We start from the raw sequence: 25,462 nt of genomic DNA, 5'->3' as shown, positions 1-25,462 counted from the left end.
CCCAGTTCCAAAAGATTGCCTTCTAAAGTAACATCAATGCTTCTTTCCTCAGAAACTCATCAATACTCCTCTAATTTTCCTTGGAGAATCATATAAAATTAAAAAAAAAAACTAAAACAAAACAAAACTTTTCTAAGGAATATGAATAAAGAGTCCTATACAATAATTCACACAGACATGTTTAACTTACTGCTTTGGAAAGAAAATAAATTCAAGAGAAAAAGAGCTTTCAAAGGAGCCACAAAGTAATTAACGAATGGAATTTTCAAGTTAGACTCTCATTTGTTCCAAGAAAATTAAATGAGGAATAAGGTTTAGATTGAATACTGCTCCTAAAGCTATTACTGCTAAATTAAAAACTAATCTAAATAATTATTCTAACTTTAAAAACTTACCCATCAAGCTCAGCAGTTTCAATATAACAGAGGCCATGTGGCTCACTACTTGATAGGAGAAGCAGATCAGCCTTTATTTAAAAAAGAAAAAAAATCATAACAAATATATGAGAAGGGAAGACTGGTTGAAACCCTTCTTTGTTATACTACCCTTACTAACTAATGAGCAAGGACAGCCTTAGATTAAAAAAGTGAGAGAGGTAGAATCCTGTTGCACTTCTCTGCCATATATGCCCCAAATCAAATCTTCCCTCTCCTTCCCTGTTCCTGTTGGGTCCACCCCCTTCAACATCAGAATATAAGCAAGAGCAGGAGATATCATATAAATTAATAGCCAATTCATTTACTTTTTTTTTGCAAGAAACAGATAAAATTCTACATTCTCATCTTGATAATTACTAATGGAAAATATAAAATTTTCCCCAATAAGTGAAATAATTGGAAATGTTTCCATACACATACTTTAATTCTCTAGTATTGTGACTTAAAAGTAACAATCAGGCAAAGCTGACAGGGAAAGGATAGAAGTAAAGTAGGAGTAAATGGAAAACCATAGGAAAAAAAATAAAGCAGGCAAGGAAAATTTAACAAGAAAAATTAAAAGAAAAAATTAAAAACATAAGAAAAAAATGATGGGGTATAAAAAAGGGAAAAGAGAAAATAAAACAGGGGCTAAGCAAGAGGCAAGAAAGAATTAGAAAATGCTCCAAAAGACAGCAGAAAACATTCAGAAACCAAGTTGTGGGTCTTTCAGAGACATAAAATCATTCCAGTCAGCTGTCCATTTGAGCTTCGGAAATGACCTATCACAATTCAGTTTTAGAATAATGGGTGCTTCCTATATTGGGGAACATTTTATTTCAAATTTCATTTTAAAGTAAGGGTTTTTATGAGATTCTGAAAGATCTGAAGGTCTAAAATGAATTGACTAAAATTTTAACAATTTATTTTGACACATGAACAATTGTGTAGAATTGTCCCAATCTCAAGTTAAATTTAGAGGTTAAATTTAGAATCAATCCACTTATTTCATTGTCTCAAGCTTTTAAATTTCCAATTCAAATTTAGATGGGGAGGAGAAGCATATACATGTGTGTGTTCAGTTTTGTCTGAATTGTGACAAAACAGAATTGAAAAATAACTCAATGACAATCCTCTAAAGGAATAAATAGGTTTATATATCAAGACTCTTCCTCAACTCTAACAACAGTCACAGAAGGCTGAGGAGGAAAATTATTTTCTGAATAGTTACAATGTGACTACAGCAAACCCACTACAGAGAGAACATTTAAAGAGTTGTACACAATCTCTCATGGTGAAGGTTTGGTTGGGGGGGTGGGGGATGGGTTAGCCGGGTGCTGGGTATTAAGGAGGGCACATATTGCATGGAGCACTGGGTGTTATACATAAACAATGACTCATGGAACACTACATCAAAAACTAATGAGGTATTGTATGGTGACTAACATAATGATAAATTTTTTTAAAAATTTTAAGAAAAAGAGTTGTACACAAATCTTGAGCCAAAAATTACACACTTTGATTTTAAAAAGAAAAGAGTATTTTCAAAAATTCATCACAGTCTTACTTCTCACATTGAAATTTCAGTGGATATGACAGCAGTACAGCTTCATGCCTCTCCTCCCCTGAGCCTCATAGGACCATTTTAAGTAAAATCTAAAATTTTCCAATTCTCATCTTCTGTGATTGAAAACAGTTATAAAGCTCAGAGAAAAAGCCCCATTTATACCCAGAATTGCTTTTCTTCTAAACTCTGCACCGTAAGGATGATTTGATGCTACTATTTAGTTGCTCAACACTTAGATGTTAGTAGACAAAGGGAGGATCGGCTGTCCACTACTGGCTCAGAACACGTGAGTGAGGCACCATCACTACCTGGCCACTAGATTCTGTCCTGAGCACTAACTTAACTTCCTAAAGACTGCTACTGAGAACTGTAAAGCCCACAAATTCTGAGCTAACTCCTCCTGCCCTGTCTACCCCTTGGGAACCTGGATCATCTACCTTCCTACCTTCCACCTTCCCCACCTCCTCCTGTACCCTCTGTAGTCATCTTTTCCTTTGATGTCCCTGGAACCTTGCTACTGTTTCCCTACTCCCTAATCCCCATCCTGCACACCCCTCATTCATCCCTATTCTCCCTGCCCCACTGCCAAGCTTCGCCATTCCCTTTTCCTAACACCTCCCCTTCGAGTTTTTAAATTCATCACAGTTGCGGAGGAAGTGTGAAGGGGCAGGACTAATAGGGGCTTCCAGAAAAATAAGGAGTCCACCACTCATCACACAGTGCTCCTATTTCCAGGTGTACTCCGTAAGAATTCTAAAATTCTGTAAGAATTCTAAAAAGAAAAGAACAAGAAAGCTGCAGTAGGGCAAGAGAGCCCTGTTAGTTCCTGGTCATCATCATTTTGTCAGAGGTTCTGGGCCATGAGTGCAACAACTCAGGGGTGGTCTTAGAACCCCACCAGCTCCATGACTCTGAGTCCCAGATCAAGCCTCCTCACACTGACCCTTTCAGTATCTCTCAAGGTACCCAATTCCTAGTTGATCCAGAAACCTGTATTTGAGTTGTAGGGGTTTATAATACTGGTATTTAGTGAGGGCTTACCATGTCTGTGGTACTATCCTAAGAGCTTTACATGCAATATTTTATTTAACTCCCACCAAAATCCTATAGTGTAGGTTCTATTGTTATCTCCGCTTTACAGATGAGCAAAGTGAGGCCCAAAGAAGCTTAGTAACTTGTTTGAAGTCACAAAGTAAGTGACATATCAGGATATGAATCCAGACAATTGAAGGCACATAGAGCTGGAATACTAAAATGAACAAAAATATCTTTCCTTCAAGGATTGTAGAGTTTAGTACAGGCAGAATATGATAAGGCTTCTAAAAGTCTGATTACCAAAGTGCTATGTGTGGAGTGCCAATGAGGAAGAATATATTAGATTGGTAGCTGACAAAGAGCCTCATGGCTCTGAGTCCTCACAACCAACAACACTATCTTCATAGGTTTATTAGGCATAATTACTGTTTGCTGATATAAAGAATAAACCAAAATCTCAAGCGATGATAACACCAAAAAGCTACATAATTCTTTAAGAGTTCACAAAGCACTCTCTCACAACTGTGTCACTTTATTCTTTCAATAACCCTGTGAGGAGGTAATTTTGTTCCTATATGTGAATAAGAAACCTTGGGAAGATCATCTCTGGCTCACAAGCAGTAGATGAACTAAATTATCTCATGTAAAGTCCATAGCCTTTACAAAGTCATGGTGAGAGCTTCGTCACTTCTAAAAGGCCCTAAGAGATTAAAGGCCATACTCATGGCCACACAGAGCTTAAAGAGCAGAGCTAGAACTAGAATTTATAGCTCCGATCCCAAATGTACACTCTTTCCTCTGCTTGGATACAAATTCACTGGAATAGAACCATGAAAAACAAAGTGTTTTGCTTTGTTTCATTTCACTCTGTTCATGTTCAAAACCCGAAACCACAATAGTGAAGAATATTGCGGTACTGACCCCATATCCTGATGGAAGGATAAATTTGTAGAATTGGAACGCCATATTCAAATCTCTCTTGTAAGCCATTTCCACACATAAAGTTCTTCTTTATCTTCATTAACCTCTACAATATTATCTCCTTTTTTGTAGTCTAAAAATGGCTCATGCAATATGGTTATACTTACAGTATAATGATATGCAATATGATTATACTTACAGGAAAATAGGTTTGATATGGACAAAAATGAGGATGAAGTTGTAAAAATGAAAATGTGTAAGATTGTAAGTAATATTTTTATTTAAAAATTAAATTTCAGGGGCACCTGGGTGGCTCAGTGGGTTAAGCCGCTGCCTTCAGCTCAGGTCATGATGTCAGGGTCCTGGGATCGAGTCCCGCATCGGGCTCTCTGCTCAGCAGGGAGCCTGCTTCCCTCTCTCTCTCTCTCTCTCTCTCTGCCTACTTGTGATCTCTCTCTGTCAAATAAATAGATAAAATCTTTTTAAAAAATAAATAAAAATAAAAATTAAATTTCAGATCCAACAAATATATGCTGAGTGTCTACTAGAATCTAATACATTGTTTTGGTTTTTATAATTAAATGAATTTGATATGAATAAGAAAAAGACGGGAGAAAGAGCAGAAGGTGGAAAGGAGACTAATAATGGACATCATAGTTTTTACTCATGGGTCCACCCCTTCTTTAGTAAAAAAAAAAAATCCTTGCCTTATATATTTCACCCCCACAAATTAGTAATTGCTTACTAACAGAACATTGGCCATGTACTGCAACATGCACATGCAACATGTAGAAAACACACGTTGCACCTCTAAATTTCACCAAGAAGCTTCTTTTTCAATACAGCTTAGATAAAATTTTTTTAAAAAATCCGTCTCTGGAAATTTTCAACTTTCTACTGTCTCACATATTTTTATTTAAAAATAAAAGAGAGTTTATTTACAACAATTAGTGTGAAACAAGTAGCTCTGGCTTGAAGCTATAAAATTTAAAATAAGAAAGAGGGCAATTAGACTGCCAAACAGCTTCTGGGGAAGGACCAAGGTTCTAAGAAAGGTTAGATGAGTCAAAGATTAGAAAAGAGGAGATGGGTCAAAAAGAGCCAAAGCCCACCCTCAGTCAGGACTGCAGTTTAGGTTAGATTCATCTTTCTAGTTCTTTCATTTCTGAAGGTGAAATTTCCAATCCATTTAGCCGAAGAATTCCTTTGTTTTAAAACAAAACCTTTACGGTTGTAAACACCTCAATGCCTTTCTTTTGAGGGTGAGGGCACTCTTTTAAGTAAGCTAAACCACTAAATTCATGTAATGTTCAAATATGTTCATGTCCAGTGGGGGGTTTATTCCCCCCAGATAAGAAAATCAAAACACAAGATTGCTTCCATCAAATAAAGAAGGAAAGTGTGCCTGGCTCCCAGGGTCCAAGTCTTGACAGTATCAAGAGCTTTGTAGTAGGTTTTTCTAATAGTTTACTCAGTTCTTTTAATGCATGTTGGTCTTGCAGTGACTGAATCACACTCTACATCCCACCCCCTCCCCCACATTGAAAATAAAACTAGGAGTTCTGGAAATTCAGCCCAAATATGTTTTAAATTTCTTTTTAAATGAAGGGCAGTGAGGATTTCTTATCTGGAAAATAAAGGTGAGTAACTTCGGAATATGCCAGCTAATTGCTCATCTCAGGAAAGCTCCTTTCCTTACTTAAAATGTACTGATAAGCTGACATAAATTAATTTAGAATTCTAAATTTGGACAGCTAGAGGTTATGCATCAGAATTAGGTGCAACATCCTCTGGTCGCTTCAATTCCAGCATCCACGCCAGAAGGCACTAATGCTGGAAGCCCAGGTTCAAGGCAATTAGGATGACAACTTTAATGGAGTAAGGAGCAGCATATGGTAGCAATTAGGAGTGGAATTAAAAGCCAGATGGCCTGGGTTTAACTCCTGGCTCTCCTATTGGCAAGCTATTTGATGGCACTGTTTTCTCCTCTGTAAAATGGGAACAATAATAATAGTACATAATCTGCCTTCACTGAGCTACTGTAGAGATTAAATGAGTTAAACCTCAAAGAGTAGGAGGTATATTTATACTTCTAAGTGATTACAGCAATTCATCCATAAAAACATTTGTTTGCCCTTAAAAAATAGTTTTGTAGGTGCCAAGTAGTTAGACATAGAAAAACTTTGAATACAGTGGACCAATCAAGACATATCGCAGAGTTTTGGCATTTGGAGGACTCCGTTCCTTACTGACCCAAAGATTAAACCAATAAAGCTCTAACTGTAGGAGTCAGACCAAGATCAATGGAGATAAAAATTTCATCTTTGGGGGTACCTGGGTGGCTCAGTGGGTTAAAGCCTCTGCCTTCGGCTCAGGTCATGACTCCCAGAGTTCTGGGATCAAACCCCATATTGGGCTCTTTGCTCAGTGGGGAGCCTGCTTCCTTCTGTCTCTCTGCCTACTTGTGATCTCTGTCTGTCAAATAAATAAGTAAAATCTTTAAAAAATTTTTCATCTTTGTTATTAATAAAGCTGTGGAGGGACATCTGGGTGGCTCAGTCAGTTAAGCGTCTCTTTTTTTTTTTTTTTAAAGATTTTATTTATTTATTCGACAGAGAGATATCACAAGTAGACAGAGAGGCAGGCAGAGAGAGAGAGAGAGAGAGAGAGAGAGGGAAGCAGGCTCCCTGCTGAGCAGAGAGCCCGATGCGGGACTCGATCCCAGGACCCTGAGATCATGACCCGAGCCGAAGGCAGCGGCTTAACCCACTGAGCCACCCAGGCGCCCAAGCGTCTAACTCTTGACTTCAGTGCAGGTCATGTCTCAGGGTCCTGAGACTGAACCCTGCATCAGGCTCTGCACTCTACTTGGAGTCTGCATGTCCCTCTCCCTCTGCTCCTCCATCCCCCAACCCCCATCCCCCTAATCACTCTCTCTCTAAAATAAAATAAAATAAAATAAAGCAAGCAAGCTGCTGGAGGCCAGGCTATAGGTCTGTGGACTCAATGGGCTTGCTAATACTTGACCTGTTAGACTCATCTAGCTATTGATAAGGGAGGCTCTGAACTATCAGGACCCTCCTACCAACCCCATCAGGAGGATCTGCTCCTGTAAGATTGCTGGAATGAGGGAGCAAGGCAGAAGCTACTGTGCACACAGGCAGAGTCCAAAGAAAAAGGGAAGGAAGGAGGCTCTGGGTCCTGCACACTGCCCCCACCCCACCCCTCCACCCCCACCCCAGACAGCAATTAGAGAAGTCACTATTGGGGCAGGGGAGAGTGAGCAAGGAAGTTTAAGAGACTTGAAGTGTTATTTTGGGGCTGTCCCTCCAAGTGAAAATGTAAAGAATGAGACCTAGGAAGAAGTGGAGAATAAGCATTCCCATCTCATCATGTAGCCACAATTAAAACGCCACTCTGTGCCATCCAATCAGGTAGCCACAAGTCACATATGGCTATTTAAATCTAAACTTAAAAATCCAAATTGGGACACCTGGGTGGCTCAGTTGGTTAAGCATTTGCCTTAGGCTCAGGTCATGATCCAGGGGTCCTGGGATGGAGCTCCACATTGGGCTTCCTGCTCAGCGGGGTATGTGCTTCTCCCTCTCCCTGTCTCTCGCACTCTCTCAAATAAATAAATAATTTTTTTTAAAAAACCTAAATTAATTAAAATTAAATACAATTTTAAATTCAGTTCTTCAACTGCACTAGCCAAATTTTAAGGGCTCAGTATCTACATGGGGCTTTTGGTCTTCACATTGGGTGGCACAAAGTTATATTTCCCTCACTGCAGAAAGATATATTGGACAGTGCTGGGACACACAGATCATGACCTCATGGAAACTTGTCTAAATGTGTAATTCATCTTAAAGCAATGCTAATGATATGCCCATTGGACTAGTTTTGTTCTGCCTGCTGCTTGCATGTACACTTGCCTTCCATACCTCAATCCATAGACAGTTTTGCAAGAACATGCAAGCATGTGTACTAAAATATGGAAAATACAACTAAATTAAGAATGAAAACCAAGAGAAATACAAACTACAATACCAAGTCTAGAGGGCAAACTGGAGCACCGATAAGCTGGCCCTGAGGTCCTACAGAGTTAGGAGATTTGAGACATACATTTGATTCCTGCCTTTCTCGGACTCACTCCAAAGAATGTGATAAGTGAACACACTTATACTTAATACTTGTGGAGTATTAGTGAACAAGTGATTTCAATCTATTTATCCCTGTTAGAGCATGTACAGGGGGCTCTTTAAATGCACAGTTTTTATGAATACCTGAAGTAGGAATATACCTAGCATTGCCACTGAAATATTCAATTCCAAATAATACAACAGTTAAACGTGTGGCATACTTTAATTGTTGCTAATTCCTCTATAACCTGACACCATTTCTGGCATAAAGTCGTTGCCCAAAAAATTTTTAATGCATACTTCTTAGAATTCCATGTATGTCAGTTTAAAAAAAAAAAAAAGTTGAGGGTTCAGGTTAACTATCTAGCTGCAGCAAAACTCTTTCACTGTAATCATTTTAATTGAAAGTAGAACTCAAACAAGTTGCATGAAGCCCTTTCTTCTTAAGCAAAGAATCCTGACTATATCTTAGCTTTTTTCTTAATTAGAGCATGTAGATGTATATTAGTACCCCATTCATCCAGAACACCCTTAATTTTTAAAGTTTTTAACCATTTTCTCCCTCTGTCTTCTTTCTTACAAAAGACTGACATTCATTCAGCTGACACTTACTGTCTGCCCCCCTACGATCCAACACGGCACTAGGTGTGAAAGAGCCAGCAAATCAATATGCTCTTTGCCTTCAAGAATCTGTAGTCATCTCAGTTGAGACAATCACAGCACATAGGGCTGGAAGGTATCCTGCTATCACTGAAGGAATGGAGCAGACCCAGCTCCAACCCAGTTCCCTTTGGTGTCCTTCCACTACACAGATATCCCCAGCTTTTTGGGCATTTGCATTATAACACTTCATTTTACAGAAGACCTACATTAGTACTTGTTTTCACTAACTGAAAGAAACCCAAAAAGGATTTTTACTTTTATGGAAAAAAAAAAAAAAAAAAAGCAAAAATAGCATTCAGCCTTTGCTTTGCGGTAAGCCCTTACAAAGGTCATGTGCACCAGAGAGCAATAACAGCCCCACCATGCTCTTTCCCAGGGGAGCTAATCTCAGCATTTTGACATCAAGTCGTCATAACTTTGAATGGTCTGTGAACATTTGTGTTTTATCTCATTTTGTGCATCCGCTAGCAAGATGTGTCCTAAGGTATCAGAAAGGCCTGAGACATTATTTTGGGGCTCTGGGAATACTCAAAAAGTTGTCCATATAAATTAATGGTAATTGTTTCTTTGTTTTACATCAGATTGGCTTATTCAAGGCTTCATAGAAATGCTCTGCTTTCAGATAACAAAGGATACCTATATCTGTCTCCATCTTTCCTACAGGGTGTTTTCTTCTAACAGATGCCACCCCTAATGTACTGTTTTTAATCTTTAATGAGCTGGGAAATAAGCTGGATAAGCTAATTTAAATTGTGTCTAATATTAAAGTAAACACAGCTGACCCTCCAACATGGGAGTAAGAAGCACCAACCCTCACATGCAGTTAAAAATCCGTGTGCGGGGCACCTGGGAGGCTTAGTTGGTCAAGCATCTGCCTTCGGCTCAGGTCATGATCCCAGGGTCCTGGGACTGAGCCCCACATTGGTCTCCCAGCTCCATGGGGAGTCTGCTTCTCCCTCTGACCTTCTCCCCTCTCATGCTCTCTCTCCCCCATCTCTCAAATAAATAAATAAATAAATAAACCTTTTTTAAAAATCCATGTGTAACTTCTGACTCCCCCAAAGCTTAACTATTAATAACCTCTTGTTGCCCAGAAACCTTACCAATAACATAAACAGTGGATTAGCACTTATTTTGGTATGTTGTATGTATTATACATGGCATTCTTAAAATAAAGTAAGCTAGAGAAATGAAAATGTTATTAAGAAAGTTGTAAGGAAGAGAAAATACATTTATAGTATTATACCATGTATATCGGCGGGGGGGTGGGGACCACATACAAGGGGACCCATGCCATTCAAACCCATGTTGTTTGAGGGTCAATTGTAAAATGTGAGAATGCAGCAGACTGTCCTATGTACAAGGAGCAGAGGCCACAGAACACGGACTGTGAGACCTCTGTCTTGGCTGTGCCAACACCTTTGTGCTTATTTTTGGTTTTCAGCTATTTTCCAAAGAACCGAGGTTGTTAAGGACATAAACCCTTTTCTCTTTAGAGGGTGAGCTCTTTTGCAGCTGGCCGGCCCCGTGTCTCCTTAGCACAGGCTATTCTAGAAGATCAGAATGCACAGACGGTGCATTAATGAAAAAATTTTCTGAAAGGGAATGGTTAGGAGTCTCCACTGAGCTATTCTTATAAATAGATCTTGGGACAACTTTTTCCTGTGGGAAAATGTCTCAAATTTAATGAAGAACACAGCTTAATACAAAAAACTGCACTGAACACAAAAATTGTCATAAGTAATCTAGTGTGTATTTGACATAAAGACTACAATAACTTGAATTTTTCATCTCTGACCTGGTTACCTTTTACTGCCCTTCATTTAATATGAGCTACAGTTCATCACATGTATTATCGTCATTGAACTAACAACCTGAATTTTAACAAGGAAACTGTAACATAGGCAGCTTGAGAATATAAATTATAGTGCATTTGATACATATGTAAAGCAAAAGTTCATAAATTGCATTTTATTAGTTCAGAACAATCAAGACATTTTCTGATTGTGGTCACTCAGGAAGAAGCACATACTGCCTTTAACTATATTGCAAATTAGCAGTAATAATTCTATTACTGAGGGATAGGATTCAAAATATGTGAGGAAAAAAATTGCATTCCTAAAGTACTCTGGAGCATTTTAAAAGCTCTTATTTATATGAAGTGATTGACAACTTGATTTAAAATCTTTTGTGTCTACTAATTTAAAAGATCACAAGGAAAATTGAAAAAGAGGTAATTACTCAGGTTTATCTGAGTTACCACACTATTCAAAGTAATTAATCAATATGTTTTTAACAGCATTTTATAATTGAGACTTTTTACTAATACATTCTGGTATTCTCTTCTTAATTATTATGAATTAGCATAAACTTACCAAACTTGCAAATGTAAATGCTTCAGTACATATGCTATTTTAATCTGAGATAAATTCTGTAACAATACTAAATACTCACAGCAACAAATTGGTTATTTTCTAATTTAATGATGTCTCCCACTTTGACATTCATCCATTTTTCATTCTGTAGTCTAAGAACAAAAACAAAATTAATTGTTTTCAGGAATAGAGAACAATCAAGATAATGTATTCACAATGGTACATCATATAACAGAAGCAGATAAGACCTTTCTAGAATGCTAAATTCCAAGGACCTTGCAAAACAAAATCTTTCACCTGAGTGGTGTGGGAACTAAGGCTCGGAGAGGTCAAGTGATTTGCCCAAGGATACCCAGTGAGTTAGGGGTATCCCTGGGACTAAACTCAAGATGCCTAACTCTTGGCTGTGTGATCTTTCCATCACCCACGGTAACAGCTTTAAATACCAGCTATTAACTCTTGCTTGTGTTTCCTTGACCAGAACAGTGGCCAGTTGTGATGGGTGGGGAGCAGTAATAAATTCAGTCACTGACATTCTTTTCAGACTCCATATTAATAAAATAGAGAAATAAAACATCACTGCCATTGTCTCCGAAGTCTGTTTAACCAGAGGCAAAAGAAAGTGGTCCATGGCAATAGCTAAAATACAAGTAAGAGGAAAAGGATAAAAATTTTGGAAAGGACATAAACAACAATGAATGATAAAAACAGCCTTGGAAGACTGAATGAGAAAGAACACCTACCAATCATCCATCAACACTGTGGCTAAAGGACAGGCTTGGTGGCAATTTAATGGCTAGAACCAGCAGCTCAGAATTGAGAACAATGGGGCCAAGATGCTGCCCTGCTTTCTTTTAGGCTTATTATATAATGGAGTCCCTAGTCTACCCTTTGCCAGATTCAAAAGGGTTTATGATAAAAAGCTATTGTGTTTAGTTGGTTGAGCCCCCTGTGACACATAAGGGAGATAGGCCCTCTGGAAACAAACCACCTGTGGCAGTCTACCATGATGTTAATCACCCCTTCTGAAATTCCCTGAAACATAAACCAGCTTTGTTTTCTGAGTTAAAAGCTTTCCGCACACTTCTTTCCTAGCAATCCCCTTTTAAAAGAATGGGCTGGGATGAGAAGGACAGGTTCCCCAACAAGTGAAGGTGGGCATATTAATTTCATTCTGCAGTTAAAAAAAAAAAAAACAACCAATTTACTTATTTTATAGGCTGGAAAACAGTTTTAAATATTTATACAACTGTGAAATATGCCTCACACTATCAACCCTGCTGGGTCATTTGGCTTAAACACTCAAAGGATTTTTCTTTAATACGGATCCAAGTACATGTTGTTCTGGAAAGTTTTCAATTGCAGCATTTTCATCTCTAGCCAAAATTCAATCGCTTTTCCAATGCCACACTTTCCTGCACTTTATCTAGCTTGACAACAATGGGAGAACCTAGGAAGCCTTCTCAATCTCGTTTTATTTATTTTTACAGATATGGATTATGTGCTGGTTTATTCCTCCCAGACACCACCTCCTTTGGAGCATTAGTGACATTTCTCAGGGGACAATATCTCAACTAAAAGTTGATATGAACGGACTGAGATAGAGACCCTGTCTTTATTTATTCAAAATGCACTGTTACTGAATTGCCTTTAAGTCTCTACTGAAAGTGCCATCTGCTTTAAGAAGAAGATCAGATGATATTAAGTTTCATTTCCAAACTTATTCCTCCTTCCCATCTACTATAAGGTCTAGGAAAGACTGCACCCTAACTTTTCCACCCAAATGGAAAATCAACCAAAGTAAAAAGAGAACCAACTCTACAGGATCTCTTACACATTTCAAAATTCATGTTTTATAGTTAAGTTTGAACAGATAAACAGCAAAAGTCACTATTTGGGAGAACAAACCAAAACCTGAGTTTTCTCACATAAGTTCTCTCTAACTTGTTTTTCTCAAGTCTAGTATCTTATTATTTCCCTCTGTAAAACCAAAGCAATTGAAAAAAAATTAGTATAAGTGTGCTGGTGTCCATGGGAATTACAGTAAGTCATGTGTGATACCTTGGCCAAACCCCTTATTTGAGTATATATCTGTCAAAAAATCTGGTAACCCCAAACAAAGGAGGCATTTTCAAAAATATTATTTCCTAGTCTATCTTGGCAGTAATGATAATACTAGGATCTCAGAGGTATATTTCAATGAGCATTCAGGATCATAGCTACAAAAGTACCCACACTTACCGAACAAGTATAAGCTGATAAAGACCTGCAAGTGAATTTAAATCATCTGTATCCCACCATTTTTACTGTCCTACCCACTACTAACACCACTGATGACACAACATCAAAGACAAACCAGCAGGAGCAGCAGACAGGAAGATTTGCTTTAAAGCTCATCTTTGAAATATTTCTCGACTTCTTCTAAGATTTTAGCTTAAACAGCAATTGCATTTCGTCATCATCCTGAAATAATGAAAACACGCTCCCTGTCTCTCCATGTGTAGTGCAGCTGTTCTTGGGGCTCGTGTTTGAATCAAGCTTGCATCACAGTTCTGTGAGGGAGAATAGGATGGCCTCATGGGCTGTGATGACGACACCCAGCTCCACAGACCTGCACCAACAAACTGCCTTTACCTTTGTCAGGGAAAGCTCTTCTGCTCTCATAAAGGAATTACAGTATATGTATATTCCAAAAGCAAGTTAATTTATTTCATTGCACTGAATCCAGAAATTCCAAAATTTTAAAATAAGCTTCAGTTTTCAGTATCATCATGTAACTATTCCAGGTTTTGAAATGATATAATCTAGTTAATGGTTCTTTCAGTCAGGCTGTGGCTGCCGTAATGAGAGAGACTTCGCCTTAGTAAATTCACAAGCCAGTTGTTAAATAATTAGCCAAAATTCCAGAAAGTGATTCATGAAATTTAAATTCCAAAGTCACCATAAAACATATGAAGTTAAACTGCCACGGAATGGCAACTAGAATTACCTTAAGGAATGAACTTTTAAAAAATATACCCACTAACTACATGCCTATTCTTAGAACGTCAGAGAATCTAAGTTCTGAGAAAATGTGATGAGAGTTGGCAACTGTATATAGTAATAGTTTGATAAATTGGTCTGAATCTGCTTCCTCCTGATGAGACATCTAGAGACTTGAGAAAATGTAATTCTGAGTGAGATAGCACCTACCATGCTCCCTGTCATTGAACTATTAGCTCCAGAGGCTAGAAATCAAGCATTTGCTCTGAGCAAGATACCAAGTCCATTGCTGAAGCATAAGGGCTTCATATTGTGGGCTCCATAAGTCTCCTGTCATCCTTTCCATACTTCAATACTTCTGACTGCCTATTGGCAACATAGATTCCTGAAAAGATAATTTCCTCAAAGCTACAGATGACATGTTGGCGTACTAAAGAGACAATCAAGAAGGTCGACATAACTGACCTCCCCTCATTAACCAGACAATCCACATACAATGAGCTTGGTTTCTTCTTTAATCTCAAGCCCACGTAAGACCTATAACTTACAAAAATATTCTCCTGCCCAGACAGATCTTGCTTTATACATCACTGCATCCTCAGGACCTAGAATAATGCCTAATTTCTAGTATGCACTCAATAAATTTTGTTGACTGAATGAAAATACAGAATCATTATTGCCAAAAACACTTGCTGAGTGACAGCATTTCCCTGAATGCCTAATAAGAATTATAATAACCAACATTTATTTAGTGCTTACTGTATTCCAGGGACTGTGCTGAAGCCTTCATGTACAAGGTTTCCAAATAAAACAAGTGATACTCAATTAAATTTGAATTTCAGATAAACAAGTCATTTTTTAGTATAAGTGCTCCTATACAATATTTGGAATATACTTATACTAAAACATTATTATTATGGACTTCAAATTTAACTGGGCATTCTGTATTTTAGTTTTCTACACCTGGCAACTCCAGTCATGGATCTTATCTCATTTAATCCTCACAACAACCCTACAAGATAGGTACTGTTTCTACTCCCATTTTATAGAATAGAAAACTGAGGGTCAGAGAAAGAGAGACATTTGCCCTATTTTGCAATATCTATCAAAAATTTTAATGCTCACCTACTTTGAAATAGATATTTCCTCTTAAACAACTGATGGGATTTGTTTTAATAAGGATTAGAGAGACATGCCATGGTATACCTATTTAGTTATGGCTCATCTACTCAACAGAATGAATACAGTTCAAAAAATAAAAATTTTATTCAAAACAAATAAGATAGGTCTATATGTGCTAATATAAAATATCCTCTCAGTTACATACTAGGTTAAAAATAAGCATGTGCAGAACACTGCATATAGACGGTGATATTCTAACCGAGGTTTGAAGCAGGAACATACCTACATATAATTCTGTTCTTACATACATAGAAAATTTCTTGAAAGACACAAGAAACTACTCAGTAATTGCTACTAGAAAAAGGAAATGAACAAAAACTGGAATGGAAAGCAGACATCATTTTATGGTATACATTTGTGTGCTGTTAGAATTTGGGGTGTCACATATATTGATTAAAGGACAACTGGGGAGGAAAAAATAGAAGAAAAGAAAACTCTTCCAAGGTCACATGTAAGGGGCAGAGCCAAGACTGGAACCTGAACCTGTCTGACTACAAAGCTCATGTTCTTAATACATCTATATTTATTATTTTTTGCTACATTTTCAGTGATAATTATGTTTTGCCTCCTTAGAAAGAAAATGAACCCTAAAGAGCTAAAGGGATTTGATCGCAGCAAAGTACATACTACCGTATTTAAAATCTGCTGATCCCAAGACACCTTGCAGGCATGGGGCCCTGACACAAATGCTCAGTGGACAGCAGCAATTTCTGTTTTTTTCTAATTCCACTGCTGTCAGAACCACACTAGAATAAGACATAAAGCTTGGCCCTAATCCTCTAACAACAGACTGGTGAACAGAATCTCATTACATTGAGAATGAGCATAATACTCATATCTTTGGAATCTATTTATTTTGAAAAACACAGATGTTACCCCTCCTTTTTCTCCCTTCTTATTCACACAGTGCTTATGCTGTGGCATAGTCACACAGGGAGGTCTGAAATCAGCTGCTGAAGGATGCTGTCCTATGGCAGTGGGGAGTGAGGGGTGGCGGGAGGAAGGCAAGGTAATAAAAGATGTAGTCCTTCAGCACGGATAATTTAATGATTTGTTGAGGAAAAGTAATCAAATGTATAGATGTCCTGCCTAATTTATATAAATCCTTGCAAATTCTGTTGTGCGTTATTTGGATGCACAAACACACATATAATTTAGCCTTCCTATTCTTAAAACAGAATAATCAATTTGCTAAGTTTCACCTGAACAATAAGCCTATTAAAAGTTGTACAGAAAGTGTGTTCTCTTTAATCATTTCCCTAAACTGAAACCCTTCTTCTGAATCAGCCTCTTAAGGTCCTGTCTTCCATAAAATTTTAGTAGGATTCTATTAACAGATGCCTAATTGACGATAAGACCACAAGAAAATTGGAAGAAAATTATTTCAAAGGAAGAATATTACATCTGCTCTCATATATGAATGCTGAAGGAAATGCCTTACATGGAGAAAACAGCCCTATTTAGGTATAGTCTGATTTCTGGGCAGCAGATTCAAAAGATCATCTATGTGCAAGAAGTTTATCAGCGAGAGAGAGGAAGCAAAATGACAGAGGAGTAGCAGACTAAAATATCGTCAGGTCCCAGGAGTTCAGCTAGATAGTTACCAAACTATTCTGAGCACCTATAAACTCAACAGGAGATCAAAGAGAAGAAGAACAGCAATTCTAGGAACAGAAAAGTGACCACTTTCTGAAAGGTAGGATGTGCAGAGAAGAGAATCCGGAGCAATGGGAAGATAGACCGGAGGGGGGAGAGGCTAGCTCCTGGCAAGTGGTGGAGCAGCGGAGCACAAAATCGGAACTTTTAGAAGTCTGCTCCACTGAGGGATGTCACTCCAGACACTAAGTGGGGGGTAGAGCCCTCACAGGAACAGTGTGGTCTCAGGACCCATGGAGTCACAGAAACACCAGGGGTGTCTCAGTGTGGCAGAGCTCCCAGGTATTGGAGTAGGAAATCTGGCTGCACAGACAGAGCCGAGGTGGGGGCTGTCAGCTCAGGGTTACCTTAAACTGTGATCCAAGGCACAGTCAGACCACTGCTCTTTGAGCAGGGTCCCCATAAGTGGTAGATCCGGAGAGACCCCCTTCTTCCTCTTCTGGGAGGAGCAGCACAGAATCACGCTGCAGGAATCTGCTGGGTTTGGAGACTCCAAATGGATCAGTGTAGCAGAGACAGAAATGCTTGGTCACAGGTCAGGGGAGCTCAGAGTGCAGCTGGAGACCAGGGAAATGGGAGGGATTGACAGCTTTTCTCTGAAGGCACGGTGAGGAGTGGGGGCCCGAGCTCTCAGCTCCTACAGGGCTGGAGGTTTAGAGGCCACCATCCTCATTTCCATCCTCCAAAGCTGTACCAAAAGCATTCAGGGAACAAAAGCTCCAAGGAGCAAACACCAGCAGATTACTTAGCCTGGCCCCTGGCAAAGGCAGAGCAATTCCCCCTTGCACATAGATACTTGAGAATCACAACAGGCCCCACCCCAGGGGGGGTGGAGACCAGCAAGAGCATCCAGGCAAGGCCAAGTTCACCAGTCACTGAGAACTGTGGAACTCCAGAGCTAGGGGAAAGCAACACACAGAAGTCATGGCTCTTTTCCCATGATCCTTTAGTCTTTCAAAGTTAAATTTTTTTGATTTTATTTTTTTGTACTCTGTTTTCTTAACTTTTCTCTTTCCTATTTTAATGTTTTTTAACTACCTTCTCTTATCAATATATTTTTTAAAAATCTTTTTAAATATTCATTCTTATAATCATATTTTATCCCTTCATTGCATTTAACCTTATTTTTTGTATACATATAGGAGTTTTTTTCTTTAAAATTTTGGGATACAATTTCCTCTAATAAATCAAAATATACTCTAAATCTAGAGTATGGCTTTATTCTAGTCTTGGGACTGATTGCATTCTCTCTTTCTTTTCTTTTTTTTTTTTTTTTTTTCTCTTTCTCCAACCAACTTCTTGTCAATTCCTTTTTTAGAATCATTTTTAATTTTCGTCCTTACAGTCATATTCCATCCCTTCATCATGTTTACTCTTACTTTTATATAAGTTCTTTTTTTCTTTAAAATTTTGGGAGGTAGTTTCTTCTAAAGGACCAGAATACACCCAAAATCAAGTAGGTGGCTCTACTCTATTCACCAGTCATACACACACACACACACACACACACACACACACATATACATACATACATACATTTTCCCTCCTCTTTCTTCTCCCCCTGGTTTTGAGTCTCTTCTGATTTGATTAGCATATATTTTTCTGGAGTCTTTGCCAACCTTTTAGTACTTTGTTCTCTCATTCATCTATTCTTATCTGGATAAAATGACAAGGCAGAAAAATCACCACAAAAAAAAGAAAAAGAGGTAGTACCAATGGCTAGAGACCTAATCAATATGGACATCAGTAATATCTCATAACTAGAGTTCAGAATAACGATTATCAAAGTGCTATCTGGATTCAAAAAAAGCATGGAAGATGTTAGAGATTCTCATTCTGGACAAATAAAAGAACTAAAATCTAACCAAGTTAAAATAAAAAACAAAATCTATTAAGGAGGTACAATCAAAAATGGAGGCTTTTACTGCTAGGATAAATGAGGCAGAAGAGAGAATTAGTGATATAGGAGACTAAATGATGGAGAATAAAGAAACTGAGCAAAAGAGAGACAAACAACTACTGGACCATGAGGGGAGAATTCGAGAGACAAGTGATACCATAAGACGAAACAATATCAGAATACTGGGATCCCAGAAGAAGAAGAAAGAGAGAGGGGGGAGAACGTATATTGGAGGAAATTATACTAGAGAATTTCCCTAATATAGTGAAGGGAACAAGCATCAAAATCTAGGAGGCACAGAGAACCCCCTTCAAAATGAATAAAAATATGTCCACATCCCATCATCTCATAGTAAAACTTACAAATCTTAGTGAAAAAGAGAAAATCCTAAAAATAGCTCGGGACAAGAGGTCTATAACATACAATGGTAGAAATATTAGATTGGCAGCAAACCTATCTGCAGAGACCTGGCAGGCCAGAAAGGACTGGCATGATATATTCAGAGCACTAAATGAGAAAAATATGCAGCCAAGAATACTACATACAGCTAGGCTGTCATTGAAAACAGAAAGAAAGATTTAAAAAAAATAATAAAAACTTCCAGGACAAACAAATTTAAAAGAATTTGCAAACACCAAACCTGCCCTACAGGAAATACTGAAAGGGGTCCTCTAAGCAAAGAGAGAACCTAAAAGAAACAGACCAGAAAGGAATAGAGACAATATGCAGTAAAGTCACCTTACAGGCAATACAATGACACTAAATTCATATTTTTCAACAGTTACTCTGAATGTAAATGGGCTAAATGCCCCAATCAAAAGACACAGGGTATCAGAGTGGATTAAAAAAAAACATCAATATGCTGCCTACAAGAAATTCATTTTAGACCCAAAAACACCTCCAGATTTAAAGTGTAGGAGTTGAGAACAATTTACCATGCTAACGGACATCAAAAGAAAGGTGGGGTGGCAATCTTTATATCAGACAAATTAGATTTTAAGCCAAAGAATATAATAAAAGATGAGGAAGGACACTATGTCATTAACTTAAGGGGTCTGTCCAACAAGAAGATCTGACAATTTTAAATATCTATGCCCCTAACATGGGAGCAGCCAGTTATATAAACCAATTAATAACAAAATCAAAGAAACACATTGACAATAATACAATAATAGTAGGGGACTTTAACACCCCCTCATTGAAAGGGACAGATCATCTAAACAAAAGATCAACAAGGAAATAAAGGCTTTAAATGACACAGTGGACCAGATAGACATCACAGATATATTGAGAACATGCTATCTCAAAGCAACAGAATACACATTCTTCTCTAGTGCACATAGAACATTCCCCAGGATAGATCACATCCTGGGTCACAAATGAGGTTTCAACCAGTACCAAAAGAGTGGGATCAGTCCCTGCATACTTTCAGACAACAATGCTCTGAAACTACAATTCAATCACAAGAGGAAAGTTGGAAAGAACTCAAATACATGGAGGCTAAAGAGCATCCTACTAAAGAATGAATGGGTCAACCAGGAAATTAAAGAAGAATTTTTAAAAATTCATGGAAACAAATGAAAATGAAAACACAATTGTTCAAAATCTTTGGGACACAGCAAAAGCAGTCCTGAGAGTTAAGTATGTAGCAATACAAGCTTTTCTCAAGAAACAAGAAAGGTCTCATTTACACAACTTAACCCTACACCTAAAGGAGCTAGAGAAAGAACAACAAAGAAAGCCTAAACCCAGCAGGAGAAGAGAAATCATAAAGATCAGAGCATAAATCAATGAAATAGAAACCAACAGAACAGAACAAATTAACAAAACTAGAAGCTGGTTCTTTGAAAGAATTAATAATACTGATAAACCCCCAGCCAGACTTATCAAAAAGAAAAGAGAAAGGACCCAAATTAATAAAATTATAAATGAAAGAGGAGAGATCACAACCAACACCAAAGAAATACAAACAATTATAAGAAAATATTATGAGCAACTATACACTAGTAAATTAGACATTTGGAAGAAATGGATGCACTCCTGGAGACATATAAACTTACTAAAACTGAACCAGGAAGAAATAGAAAACCTGAACGGACCTATAAACAGTAAGGAGATTGAAGCACTCATCAAAAATCTCCCAACAAACAAGAGCCCAGGGCCACATGGCTTCCCAGGGAATTCTACCAAACATTTAAGCAGAATTAATACTTATTCTCCTGAAACTATTCCAAAAAACAGAAATGAAAGGAAAACATCCAAACTCAATTTATGAGGCCAGCATTACCTTGATCCCAAAACTAGACAAAGACCCCATCATAAAGGAGAATTACAGACCAATATCCTTGATGAATACATATGCAAAAATTCTCACCAAAATACTAGCCAATGGGGTCCAACAGTACATTAAAAGGATTATTCACCAAGACCAAGTGGGATTTATTCCTGTGCCGCAAGGTTAGTTCAACATACACAAATCAATCAGTGTGATACAATACATTAATAATAGAATGAACAAGAATTATATGATACTCTTAATAGATGCTGGAAAAGCATTTGACAAAGTACAGCATCCTTCCTTGATCAAAACTCTTCACAGTATAGGGATAGATGGTACATACCTCAATATCATCAAAGCCATCTGTGAAAAAACCACTAGGAATATCATTCTCATTGGGGGAAAACTGAGAGCTTTTCCGCTAAGGTCAGGAATGTGGCAGGGATGTCCACTATCACCACTGCTATTCAACATAGTACTAGAAGTCTTAGCCACAGCAATCAGACAACAACAACAAAAACAAATTAAAGACATCCAAATCGAAAGATAAGTCAAACTCTCATTCTTTGCAGATGATATGATACTTTATGTGGAAAACCCAAAAGACTCCACTCCAAAATTCTTAGAACTTGTACAGGAATTCAGTAAAATGTCAGAATATAAAATCAATGTACAGAAATCAGTTGCGTTTCTATACACCAACAGCAAGACAGAAGAAAGAGAAATTAAGGAGTCAATCCCATTTACAATTGCAGCCAAAACCATAAGATACCTAGGAATAAATTTAACCGAAGAGGCAAAGAATCTGTATCAGAAAACTATAAAGTACTCATGAAAGAAATTGAGGAAAACACAAAGAAATGGAAAAACATTCCACATTCATGGATTGGAAGAACAAATATTGTGAAAATGTCTATGCTACCAAAAGCAATCTACACATTTAATGAAATCCTATCAAAATACCATCAACTTTTTTTTCAAAAAAAATGGAACAAATAATCATAAAATTTATATGGAACCAGAAAAGACCGTGAATAGCCAAAGGAATATTGAAAAAGAAAGCCAAAGTCGGTGGCATCACAATTCCGGACTTCAAGCTCTATTACAAAGCTGTCATCATCAAGACAGCATGGTACTGGCACAAAAACAGACAGATAGATCAATGGAACAGAATAGAGAGCCCAGAAATAGACCCTCAACTCTATGGTCAACTAATCTTTGACAAAGCAGGAAAGAATGTCCAATGGAAAAAAGACAGCCTCTTCAATAAATGGTGTTGGGAAAATTGGACAGCCACATGCAGAAAAATGAAATTGGATCATTTCCTTACACCACACACAAAAATAGACTCAAAATGGATGAAGGATCTCAATGTGAGAAAGGAATCCATCAAAATCCTTGAGGAGAACACAGGCAGCAACCTCTTTGACCTCAGCCGCAGCAACTTCTTCCTAGAAACATTGCCAAAGGCAAGGGAAACAAGGGCAAAAATGAACTACTGGGACTTCATCAAGATCAAAAGCTTTTACACAGCAAAGGAAACAGTCAACAAACCAAAAGACAACAGAATGGGAGAAGATATTTGCAAATGACATATCAGATAAAGGGCTAGTATCCAAAATCTATAAAGAACTTATCAAACTCAACACCCAATGAACAAGTAATCCAATCAAGAAGTGGGCAGAAGACATGAACAGACATTTCTGCAAAGAAGACATCCAAATGGCCAACAGACATATTAAAAAGTGCTCCATATCACTTGGCATCAGGGAAATACAAATCAAAACCTCACACCAGTCAGAATGTCTAAAATTAACCAGTCAGGAAATGAAGATGCTGGTGAGGATGCAGAGAAAGGGGAACCCTCCTACCTTGTTGGTGGGAATGCAAGCTGGTGCAGCCACTCTGGAAAACAGTATGGAGGTTCCTCAAAAAGTTGAAAATAGAGCTACCCTACCACCCAGCAATCACACTACTGGGTATTTACCCTAAAGATACAAATGTAGTGGGGTGCCTGGGTGGCTCAGTGGGTTAGGCCTCTGCCTTTGTCTCAGGTCATGATCTCAGGGTCCTGGGATAGAGTCCCACATCAGGCTCTCTGTTTGGCAGGGAACCTGCTTCCTCCTCTCTCTGCCTGCCTCTCTCCCTACTTGTGATCTCTCTCTGTCAAATAAATAAATGAAATCTTTAAAAAGAGAGAGAGAGAGAGAGACTCTTAATCCCACAAAACAAACTGAGAGTCACTGGGGTTGGCGGTTGGGGATAGGGTGGTTGGGTTATGGACATTCGGAGGGTATGTGCTATGGTGAGTGCTGTGAAATGTGTAAGCCTGATGATTCACAGACCTGTACCCCTGGGGCAAATAATACATTATATGTTAACTTAAAAATTGAGAAAGATATATAGAGAGAGTTTTATTTAAGTGTTCATGTTTCCTTCAAAATTAAAATTTTAATGGCAAGAGTAAAAAAGAAAAAGGAGAAGAAGAAGTTTATCTGCAAGTCTTCTTTACATTAGCATTTGTGGGAGAGTGGAGGAAACAGAGGGGCAGAGGATGGAGCTGGGCTGTTGATACTATAACAAAAAAAGTGTTCAGCCAAATTTATGGGGAGATCTGGAGATGGAACAGGCCTTTAGAGTTGGATCAAGGGTGTTAGATCATTATACTTTGTGATTCTCACTGATTGAATGCAGTGTGACTCCAACAAGAAGAGGTGACTTTAGAAAAACAGCTCTCCTCAGCTGATGGGTTCCCAGAAGGGACTGACAGCTGAGAGTTGTATATATGCAGCATTCCTGGTAGCTCGGGAAATATGTTCTGCAGTCTGGAAGGGGACTGTGGGTGGCACAGCAAAGCAGCCACTACAGAGAGCCCACTTCCCAATTTTACCACTGACATGCTCTTGTAATTAGAATGTTCCTTTTCAATTCTAAACTATTTCACCTTTCTCTATTTCCAGTTTCAGTCCTCTTAAGTCAATATGAGCAGCTGGCATGAGTCTGTGAAATCCCCACTCCATTTTACGAGTTTTGGACAAAAGTCTGTACAAATTTGGGTATTCAAATTCACTCCTTTTTCCAATGATTAGTAAATGAAGTTGAAAGATGAATTTTTAGTAGCTCACCATTAAAAAATACTCTACCGATAACCACCGACTACTCAAATATCCTAGAATTTCTACAGAGGGAAAAAAGTCACTATTCCTGAAATATTCCTCATATGAAGAACATATTTTAATTAAAAAATTTTAAAAGAAATCACCTTAGCCTGTGTAGATCAACCATTCTCTTCATCGAATTGCCACATCTTGGGGCACTTGACTCAGTTGGTTATGCATCTTTTTGTTTGGCTCAGATCATGATGTCATGGTCCTGTAATCCAGCCCCAGGGCTGGCTCCATGCTCAGCAGAGAGTCTGCTGGAGAACCTCTCTCTCTCATTCTCTCTCTCTCTCAAATAAATAAATAAGTAAAATATTTAAATTGTCATACCTTACTTTGAGAAATCAGAGAATATGCTTTGACCAAGCAACTCTTGAAAAACACCTCAAGAGAAAATAGCTCCCAGTGGAGGAGAATGAAACCTGATTATCTTGGTTCCAGGATAAAAGACTTACATTATATTTCCCATTGCTATTTTTTTTAATATTTTATTATTATTTTTTTAATTTAATTTAATTTTTTCTAAACATATAATACATTTTTATCCCCAGGGGTACAGGTCTGTGAATCGCCAGGTTTACACACTTCACAGCACTCACCTTAGCACATACCCTACCCAATGTCCATAACCCCACCCTCCCAATCCCCCTCCCCCCCTCAACACTCAGTTTGTTTTGGGAGATTAAGAGTCACTTATGGTTTGTCTCCTTCCCAATCCCATCTTGTTTCATTTACTCTTCTCCTACCCCCTTAACCCCCCATGTTGCATCTCCTCTCCCTCATATCAGGGAGATCATATGATAGTTGTCTTTCTCCGATTGACTTATTTCGCTAAGCATGATACCCTCTAGTTCCATCCACATCGTCGCAAATGGCAAGATTTCATTTCTTTTGATGGCTACATAGTATTCCATTGTGTATATATATCACATCTTCTTTATCCATTCATCTGTTGAAGGACATCTAGGTTCTTTCCATAGTTTGGCTATTGTAGACATTGCTGCTATAAACATTCAGGTGCACGTGCCCCTTCGGATCACTACGTTTGTATCTTTAGGGTAAATACCCAGTAGTGCAATTGCTGGGTCATAGGGTAGTTCTATTTTCAACATTTCGAGGAACCTCCATGCTGTTTTCCAGAGTGGTTGCACCAGCTTGCATTCCCACCAACATTGAAGGAGGGT

General features: G+C 38.1%; 1 protein-coding gene across 7 annotated transcripts in view; it reads right to left on the bottom strand.

The window, feature by feature from the left end:
* Positions 1-25,462, bottom strand: part of ATP8B4 (ATPase phospholipid transporting 8B4 (putative)) — a 253,877-nt gene that overhangs the window by 119,141 nt on the left and 109,274 nt on the right. For 6 of the 7 annotated variants that reach the window (XM_032856525.1, XM_032856521.1, XM_032856524.1 and 3 more), the window contains 2 exons: positions 11,199-11,271; positions 396-466 (listed from right to left, as the gene is read on the bottom strand). In XM_032856525.1, the coding sequence (XP_032712416.1) occupies positions 396-466; positions 11,199-11,271 (144 nt within the window). Of the gene's footprint in view, positions 1-395; positions 467-8,693; positions 8,768-11,198; positions 11,272-25,462 lie in introns of those variants that run through there. The other variant, XM_032856527.1, reaches the window with a different exon arrangement.

The sequence above is a fragment of the Lontra canadensis genome, unplaced genomic scaffold, assembly GCF_010015895.1.
Source record: "Lontra canadensis isolate GAN:19392208 unplaced genomic scaffold, GSC_riverotter_1.0 scaffold12, whole genome shotgun sequence".
NCBI lineage: Eukaryota > Metazoa > Chordata > Mammalia > Carnivora > Mustelidae > Lontra > Lontra canadensis.
The sequence above is the reverse complement of the archived record's forward strand: the minus strand, read 5'-3'. Positions and strand labels throughout refer to the sequence as shown.